At 46.4% G+C, this 9,944-nt stretch overlaps 1 protein-coding gene across 1 annotated transcript; it reads right to left on the minus strand.

Moving 5' to 3' along the window:
- Window positions 1-677: 677 nt before the first annotated feature.
- Window positions 678-9,348, minus strand: LOC142497873 (phospholipase A2 inhibitor and Ly6/PLAUR domain-containing protein-like). The gene is made up of 5 exons (XM_075606272.1): window positions 9,207-9,348; window positions 7,081-7,197; window positions 6,581-6,727; window positions 3,665-3,805; window positions 678-2,437 (listed from the first exon to the last, which is right to left on the minus strand). Exons 1-5 carry the CDS (start codon window positions 9,256-9,258, stop codon window positions 2,253-2,255), a joined length of 642 nt encoding a protein of 213 aa, XP_075462387.1. The 5' UTR covers window positions 9,259-9,348; the 3' UTR covers window positions 678-2,252.
- Window positions 9,349-9,944: the final 596 nt, after the last annotated feature.

Below are 9,944 nucleotides of genomic sequence, written 5' to 3' on the forward strand. Positions count from 1 at the left end.
CATAGGGCCGGGTACTCCGGGGGGCACAAAGACATAGCCACTGCATCATAGGGCCGGGTACTCCAGGGGCATAAAGACATAGCCACTGCATCATAGGGCCGGGTACTCCGGCGGCACAAAGGCATAGCCACCACATCATAGGGCCGGGTACTCCGGGGGCACAAAGGCATAGCCACTGCATCATAGGGCCGGGTACTCCGGGGGCACAAAGACATGGCCACTGCATCATAGGGCCGGGTACTCCAGGGGCACAAAGACATGGCCACTGAATCATAGGGCCGAGTACTCCGGGGGCACAAAGACATAGCCACTGCATCATAGGGCCGGGTACTCCGGGGGGCACAAAGACATAGCCACTGCATCATAGGGCCGGGTACTCCGGGGGCATAAAGACATAGCCACTGCATCATAGGGCCAGTTACTCCGGGGGCACAAAGGCATAGCCACCACATCATAGGGCCGGGTACTCCGGGGGCACAAAGGCATAGCCACCACATCATAGGGCCGGGTACTCCGGGGGCACAAAGACATAGCCACTGCATCATAGGGCCGGGTACTCCGGGGGCACAAAGGCATAGCCACCACATCATAGGGCCGGGTACTCCGGGGGCACAAAGACATAGCCACTGCATCATAGGGCCGGGTACTCCGGGGGCACAAAGACATGGCCACTGAATCATAGGGCCGAGTACTCCGGGGGCACAAAGACATGGCCACTGCATCATAGGGCCGGGTACTCCAGGGGCACAAAGACATAGCCACTGCATCATAGGGCCGGGTACTCCGGGGGCATAAAGACATAGCCACTGCATCATAGGGCCGGGTACTCCGGGGGGCACAAAGACATAGCCACTGCATCATAGGGCCGGGTACTCCGGGGGCATAAAGACATAGCCACTGCATCATAGGGCCGGTTACTCCGGCGGCACAAAGGCATAGCCACCACATCATAGGGCCGGGTACTCCGGGGGCACAAAGGCATAGCCACCACATCATAGGGCCGGGTACTCCGGGGGCACAAAGGCATAGCCACCACATCATAGGGCCGGGTACTCCGGGGGCACAAAGACATAGCCACTGCATCATAGGGCCGGGTACTCCGGGGGCACAAAGGCATAGCCACCACATCATAGGGCCGGGTACTCCGGGGGCACAAAGACATAGCTACTGCATCATAGGGCCGGGTACGCCGGGGGCACAAAGGCATAGCCACTGCATCATAGGGCCGGGTACTCCGGGGGCACAAAGACATAGCCACTGCATCATAGGGCCGGGTACTCCAGGGGCACAAAGACATAGCCACCACATCATAGGGCCGGGTACTCCGGGGGCACAAAGGCATAGCCACCACATCATAGGGGCGGGTACTCCGGGGGCACAAAGACATAGCCACTGCATCATAGGGCCGGGTACTCCGGGGGCATAAAGGGGCACAAAGGCATAGTGGCTAAGTCAAGATTTTAGAGTTATCATTTTCCAAGGGAGATTGTGCCCTGCATTCCCCTAGTTATACATATAATAGTGCAAATATAGGATAGAGATCTGTGGCAGTACGAACCAGTAATCCAGTGACATATACTTTGCATATCCTAATCAGCAGGTCCCTCCGGAGTGTTCATTTTGTGCACAGGTGCAGAGACGGGCGAATCCGGTTCATCCGTTTCCCGGATCTTCTCGCATATTCCTCCCAAAATCCGTTCTGCGGGGTAAAATCCGCAAGCGGATGTGGTCAGCTTTAATCCGCACAGATTCATCAAAAACTGTGATTGGAGACAACCCATGGACGGACTTGTAGAATCCAATCCGCGGATTGCGTAAGAAGTTTTTAAAGGGTTTTAAAGAAGGCGCCAACGGATTGCAGAATCTGCAGATTGTCTTTGCAACACTAATAAAAAAATCGGCAATTTGCGAATCGTCCTTTGTAAGATGGATTCCCAGAATTCTGCGTACCAAAGGAGCGGCGGTCCCGCTGCGGATCGAAAAACGTGCCCATCTCTACACAGCTGTGTCTCCACATGTTTTACGAAGCGGTGTTTGGGAAGGTATATAAGGGATTCTAGTAAAGTCTGACTCTCTGGCGCTTTGTGGATATGCAGTAAATTTAGGCAAATTTGTTTCTATTTTAGGTAACCTGAATTTGTTGCGCTGATTTATCGGAGATTAGTGTATCTGGCTCATAGTCCATTCCCATGTTTAGCCATCATCAGTGGGTACCATGGGGAATAAATCTTATTGGCTCCTTTACAATAGTTCTAATGCAAGAGATTTATCAGCATAAGAGCCACAGCAGCTGGAAAGGAAAAGCCTGGGTGGAGACCAACACTCCCATCTGTGCAAGACGTGTTCATCGCTGTACTTATATTTCCGAAGCTTGCGGATTCTCTTCCAATACTGCAGATACTTTCGGTAGCACAACCACGGAGGCTTGATATGGATCCTGAAGAGAAAAATTATTGTACCAGAGTTAGGGTGACCATATTTTCTCCGGCACAAACCGGGACAAATTTTGCGGCGCATGCGCGAACGCCAAGCACCCATCGCGCATGTTCTAACAGCAAGCTCCCATAGCGCATGAATGAACGCAAGCACCCATCAAGCATGCGCGGCTGGGAACTGGCTGGCCGCACATGTACAATGGGCGCTTGCCAGTTGCTCGTACGCTTGCATGATCGGCACTTGCTGGTCACACATGCGCAATAGGCGCTTGCCTGCCTCACGTGCACATGCGCGATCAGTGCTTACTGGCTGCACCTGCACACAAGCGGCAGACAAGCTCTGATCGCGCATGTGCAGCTGTAGAGTGGCGGGAAAAAATGGGACTTTAAAAAAAAAAACTCTGGTCCCGGGATAAAGTCCAAAAAAACAGGACTGTTCCGGCTAAACCGGGACATCTTGTCACCCAAATGTCTTGAGTACATACAGCGTAACTTCAGTGCAGTAGTCGAAAATGTGCGAATAAAAAAGGAGGGGGAAAAAATGCAGAATTGGACAATATTAAAAAAAATTTAAAATAGTAATATATTCATAAATTGAAGAAAAAAAACGTTGATATATTTAGCAACATGTTAAATTTGGTCAGAGCATCTACTGTATATTTAAACAAATTTCAGACCCTGAAATATGGGTTTTGCGGAACAGCGAGAGCCATGGACGTTTGTTTGCCAACTTTGAAACCTGGAGATGTAATCTGTTATATATTGCATGTTATATTATTGAAAACTCAATAGAACAATCATCCTAAAAAAAACAACAGCATATTATTGTACCTTGGGTGACGTCAGATGTTAATAACACCTTAACACGCCCAATGGTGTACCCCAAGATCCTTTTTTTTTTATGAACAAAACCTACACTCACAGTGTTATTACTACTGAATTTGAATGGGCAGCAGTCAGTATTGTACAGTAACGCTGCAGTGTACAGTGTGTGTGTTACAGTGAGGCAGTGAGTAATGGTGTAATGCTGATTCTTCCCAGTAGTGGGTACTGTTTTTGCAGTATAAAGTCATTGTTATATACCTGGGGAGTTTGCATAGAGTGTAACCTAAAGCAAGGAAGCACCGGATGGTGTTTGTGCAGTAAATGATTGTCTGTGCAATAGTGTAAAAAATAACCAGCGAGAGGAGTGAAATGACAGCAAGTGAATACAACCCCATTGGAATGACCTGATATTTTTGTAGTTCGGAGAAGACACCACTCCTCATCCCCAGTGCACTCTATGGTGTCCGGAGTGTGACAATTGTCAGAGTTTGCAGAGGCGCAGGTTGGACACGTCAATCCATTCTTTACATTGTTGTCCGCTGGCACTTTGTGAGGAAGAGAATTACATGCTGTGAATATTTCTATTTGCCATAATTTTAATAAAACTAAATTGTTTATCATTAATCATTAAGCAATAAGCATAATGTGCAATTGGACTTTGCATCACTTTAATTAATGAAGATGTCCAAATCTGTACAGTTTGTATAACACCTACAATACTTTGCACTCTTGGCACTCGCCCAGGAATCCTGCAGCACACAGGCACACAGGCACCACATTTCAAGCAAAAAAATTGTGAATATAATTTAAAAAAATTATTTGACAAATACATGAATCTCCAGGAAATATCTTGACTTTTGTCATTTCAGTGTATAGGTAACTAATTACCAGTCCCACTAGCACACTGCTTTGGTGTCACATTTAATTCCTCCCCATCCTTCTCTGCTCACATTCATATACTTGCAACATGTGCCTGTTTCTTCCTGCACAACATACAAGTTACTCTTTTCCCTCTCTCTCTTATTCTAACGGTAACATGCTTCTCCACGCTCTGATACTTCCTCACCTCAATTACTGTAACCAGAGCCACCAACATAAATCTGTGGGTCCAGCACAAAGGACCATTCCTCCCTCCCGATGCCCTGGTTTTAGTCCATATGTTTGCTTCTCTCTCTTCCCCACATACTGTATGGTGTGTGTTGGTTTTCATAGCCCTTTTTCCTTCCCGATGCACTCGTTTTTGTTCTATATATGTTGCCATGTACCCCTTGGCTACTAAACTCCTCTGCCCGACACATAAGTCCTAGTAACAGCGCAGGCAGTGTTAGGGTTAATCCTTGCCCTTGCTGCAGTAACCAACACCCTAGTAGATACAGGAGTGGTGTGTCCAAGGCCTAGGTACTGCCTATTACTGGGGCTATGACCTGGGACCCTCCCCTGGCAACAAAAGGGGTTGCAGCATAAATTTAGTGTTCTGTGCTCTCCCCTTAGGGGGAAGAGTTTGTGCTCTCTTGTGTTGAGCCAGGGATCTGTTCCATGTCCCCTCCCTCAGGGGAGTGGGAGCTGTTACCCTTTACTCCACCAGGGAGTAGGGGAGTTAAGGAGAGACTCCTGGGGCCTCAAGCTCCTTTGGTTGGCTCCAGGGACCCAGAAGATGTGCTGTATGCTGTAAGAATAAAGACCCTTGTTTTACTCCTGCCTGAGGATGCAGTCATTCGGGGGGGGGGGGGGGAGAGATTTGTCCTGCAGGGACTGCACCTATCCATGATAGGCCCTGTTGGAAGGAGGCGCTGCACCAAAGAGAAAGAAGATAAGATCCAAAAGCCTGTCCTGTTTATCCCCAATACCATTGGCAGAAGCTCAGAATCCTGAGAGCCTATCAGGTGAGCAGCACTACACCCGGTAACCAGAACCAAACCTCCCTTAGGGTGGGAGAAAATGGGTTACATATACAGTTTGTGTTTCTCACTCTCAGTGATCTTTCCCCCTGTAAGGCTTTGTTCCCAGTGTTGGTGCTGCACGCACGTCTGCCAGGCTGGCGGGGCGTGCAGCCCTATTCCCCAGTCTGTGTAGAGCTGCAGGGGGAAAAACGGGGGTGCAGCCCTGACGTCACCTGGCAGGTTCGCCCTCATTGGCTGAACTGATGGGGTGTGGCCAGCACTCTCCGGATCTGGTGACAGTTTTTCACTCTTCTGAAAAATCTGGCCGCGCAGCGCGTTGGCCAACCCTGGTAGTGGGCCCAACCCCATTGAGGAGCAGCTCTTGTCCCTGTAGTGCACGCCATAGTGGGTGCTGCAGCAGGCAGCGGGGACGTAGCCTAAGTTAAACTCCTTTTACAGGGTAGGAAACTGCAATGGTGTCTGGTTTCCTACCTGAGCTGGGAGGTGGCTATAATTAACTCCTGATTGAGGAGGGATAAAAGGCAGGAAGTTGCCATAGACAGAGAGTTAGTTTTATCCCAGGAGGGTAGAGAGGCTTCTCCCAACCAGAAGGGACCCTGGTTTTTCTGGATCCCAGGACTGCAGGAAGCAGGCATGCTGGGTCCAGCTGGGAATTCCCAAAATCATGACATGCACACGGAAAAATGGGGGTTGTGCACTCCTAAATCTGTGCAGATTCTTCATAATTTGCCTTTTGACTCCATTTGCGTGGATTTTTGAAATTCAAGGGCAAGATTTAATAGTTATTGGTTCTGCGGATTTCAAAATCAAATCCTCATACATCCGTTTTGCCATTCCCCCTTACTGCCTGTTGTTTTTCTCACACTTGTGATTGTGAATGGAGGTTGAGGGTGTGTGAGACCTACATGTATAGTAGTGCTACAGCTCAATCCTAACCAAGCCACAGCCAAGCCCTGCCTACATCACCATGGCTTACATTTGAGGCTATACCCCTACTTATATTCTCCTCCTCGCATAATAAATCCATTTACAGATTCACATTTTTGAAAATCCATCCACAGATTTACAGTGGTAGAAAAAAACCAAGTCTGCATTTTTGAGACTGCTCTATGGATGAAAGGACGCAAAATGACTCAAATTGGCATGGGAAGGAATAGTGAGTGAAATCCTATAGGAATTACCTGGCAAATACGTAACGGAAATAAAAACAGTGAGGTGCATGGTTAATTATACAGGTGTGACTTTGCATGGTGACATGCTCAGGTAGGTAGGCAAATGTAATGCAAGCCACAACTACAGGCACAGAGACAGGTGGCATAAGTAACACAAAAGGGAAAGATTAAACATGGCACATATAGGTAGATTCTTGGCGTAACACAGACAGGTAGGTACAGTAAATAATGACCCTAAAGCACTTACAGGTGGGCATGGATGGAGTACAGTTGTCACTGGTACAACAGGAATTGGCCAACTTGATCTTGACTTCAGGAAGGCTAATACTCCCAGACATTACACATTTGTTTTTTGGCGCGCATGATCTGGCAAAGAAGTCACTTTGTGTTCCACCTATAGACATAGTACAGAAGCATATTCAGAAAGGTGAACATAACTTGAAACTACTTTGGTAATGAAAGGAATACTGTACTGTAGCTGCCTGTAGTACTTTAATTTATACTTGATCAATGCTATCATGCAAAATCATATGATCTGGCACTTGTTATTTCCCCAGAGTTTTGCTAATGATCTAATTAATAACCGTTCACAGGACTTTGGGACTGCCCCCGTTTCTCAAAGAACTCCGACAGTAATAAAACATTTTATGTCTAGTTCTCTCACTGGCTGATAGGAAATGTTTTCTCTGAAACAAGCCCCCCACCCCCCATAATAATGCTTTCAAGTCATTGACATATGCAACATACGTGTTGTATTTACTGTGTACGAGGATATGCAAACGTCAGCAGCAGGGCAGGTCATAGAGGGGCCTGTGCAGGATGTACCACTCATATTCACACACACTGCACATGAGAGAGAATAACCTGCAAGATAAATATGTCATTAGCTGAAGGTTCAGTAAATGGCAGGGTCATTGGCTTTATATCAATGATTAGCTTCACTGGCTGAACTTTCTACAGTTGAGAGCAACGTTGGAAACTTTATATACAAACTGATGTAGGATTACAACCATTTGGATCAAATATCCTAGACCAGGGGTGGCCAACTCCAGTCCTCAAGGGCCACCAGCAGGTCACTTTTAGGATGTCCCTGCTTCAGCACAGGGGGCGCAATCAGTGGCTCTGACCTGCTGGTGGTCCTTGAGGGCTGGAGTTTGCCACCCCTGTCACAGAGGGTTTTGTGTCAAAGTCTCCCTGTTGCAAAATTGCTGTTCGACATGTTTCTCCTTTAATATGTAGCAATTACTTTGGAAATGTTATACTGCTATTGTTTACTGTACATCAATTGTTCTTCAATTTCATCATCCATTAAAATATCCCCCTCGGTTATTTATCCTTTTAAAATGTTTGCCAGACTCACTGACCCCTTGTTCCTCCTTCCTTTCTAGGCCTGCATATTAATTATGAACTTATCCTTCTTTACTGGTCAATAGTCCATACAGCCAAACATTGTACATTTCCACTCCACTTTGTTACAGTCCTTATTATGCATCTATGTATGCATGTCTTTATTTATATAGCAACATCCAGGTTCATAGCGTTTTACAATACACACGACATAATATTATAACACATAATGGGATGATGTGCTTCAGACATAAAACAATAGGAAAAGGAGTCCCTGCCCCGAAGAGCTTACAATCGAACTGGTAAGTAGGAAGAACATACACAGACAGTAGGAGGGCGTTTGCAAGGAGCCAAGGTTGGTGCATATGAGATTTATAGTATCAACCAGCGGAGCTAACCATATGCTTCGTTAAAGAGGTGCGTTTTAAGTAAGGTGGATAGAGAGGGTGCCAGCCTGATATTAAGGGGAAGGGCATTCCAGAGATGTGGGGAAGTGAGTGAGAGATTTTAGATACCGAAGGGGTACAGAAGACATCCTTCAGCAGAACGCAAGGGTCGGGCTCTTCTCTGTTATTCACTATTGTTGGTAGATGACAGGGAAGTGATTGCAGTACAGTTTGCTCCTGGGTTTCCTTGACTACTAATGTATACTGCTTTGCACGAAAACGCCAGACCTTCGACCATTACGCCAGACCTTTGACCATTCCTCACTTTGGTGCAATGTGTGTGTCATCTGTTAAATGGCACTTTCTATTCCAAGAAACCTGTAATATTGCACCAGCTTTGCCACCTAACAGAAGACAGAAAAGAAAAGGTAGAAGCAGAAACACGAAGAGGGCAGATGAGGTAGGATTAGAAAGAGGAGAAGAAGGAACATTAGAGAACAGAGAGAGATTGAATGTAAGAAAGAAGCTTGATGAGGACAGAGTGAAAAACAAAGGGTAGAAACGGTGGATGAGCATAGAAAGCCAGAAAATAAGGAAGAGAGTGAAAGAAAAGTATTTTTGGGAGGGAACAAGGGGAATAGGGGTGGGGGATACAGTGTGTCAGATCATAGGAAATATGGATAAAAGCAAGAAAGATCACACTGGATGACATAGAAGGAAGGGAACATAGAAATGGTTGAAATGTAAGGAGTGATGGGGCAGATGAAGAAAGTTGAGAATTTGCAGTGGAAGATACTCTTGAATTCCAAAATCTTTAGTCAATCCATTACCCCCATAGTCTAATAGCCCATCGCTGCAGGTCAATAGAAATGTTATCCTTTCCTTTCCCCAAAGGTTTCAAATGAATGTGTACATCACAAATACCAAATGTATAATAATAATAATAATATCTACATACATCTGTACAGATGTGACACGACACAAGTTCCCTGATCTCTCTGTGCAGCTTCCCCGCGTCTCATGCACAGATTTACCCCGTTTTGTATACTGTTTTATAGAAATCCATCCCCCTCAACGAGTGACAAGGCACAAGGCATAAAAACTCAGGGACATGTAGCTTCTTAGTGGAAACAGACTTACCTGTCCCTACAAGAGCTGAGAGGACACAGAGAACTTGCAGAAGGGATCTCATTATGAGAGGATTCCCGGACAGGTCAGAGCAGATAGGTGTGATATTAATGCAGCCTGAGACCTCAATGTTACACTCTAGTCAGAGGTTCTGTTATTTACACATTAGGTAAAGGAGGCGGGGCAAGGAATGAGATCACAAAAATATAAAGGAGGATACAAATTATGAATATGACCGCGTCAACTTTAGACTTTCACCAATAATCCAGCTATCACTAGTAAATGATTGCAGACAGCTTTATATACATGAGTCCTTTCAAGCTTCGGTTGGATGGAAGAAAGTGCACCAACTTCTAAAACGATTTCACCTTGTTCCAGTGAAGCCAGACTTACTTTAAAATTGCTGCAAAGTAACAAGTAGGGAGATAAAGCCCTCACGTGCGGGATTATAAAGGCTTAATGCCTAGGCCCTTCTCGCAAAGTGTCAGTAACCTGATTAAATGAGACCACACATTTGTTGAGTTGGAAGAAACCCAGCTTTCCCACGCATTGATACAACATAGTTGGCCTGACCGCATAGCTGGGGCCTCCAGCCTTTAAATCTCCTCCTGCGGCTGTACTGAGGCCTGACAGTCGGCACCCGCATCTTTACATATTCTCGGCATCACTGGGCTGGCATGGCAGTTCCACCACCCAGAGGACCCATTGACAGAACCCTGATATCCCTTTTTTTCTTAGTTCTGTAAGACC

This window comes from Ascaphus truei, chromosome 6, assembly GCF_040206685.1.
Source record: "Ascaphus truei isolate aAscTru1 chromosome 6, aAscTru1.hap1, whole genome shotgun sequence".
Classification (NCBI taxonomy): domain Eukaryota; kingdom Metazoa; phylum Chordata; class Amphibia; order Anura; family Ascaphidae; genus Ascaphus; species Ascaphus truei.

Coding starts and splice junctions, on each gene's coding strand:
- LOC142497873 (XM_075606272.1), bottom strand. CDS start 9,258: ATGAGATCCCTTCTGCAAGTTCTCTGTGTCCTCTCAGCTCTTGTAGGG. Junction 6,728..7,080: donor GTACACAGTAAATACAACAC/GTATGTTGCATA, acceptor CTATGTCTATAG/GTGGAACACAAAGTGACTTC. Junction 3,806..6,580: donor TACTCCATCCATGCCCACCT/GTAAGTGCTTTA, acceptor TTCCTCACAAAG/TGCCAGCGGACAACAATGTA.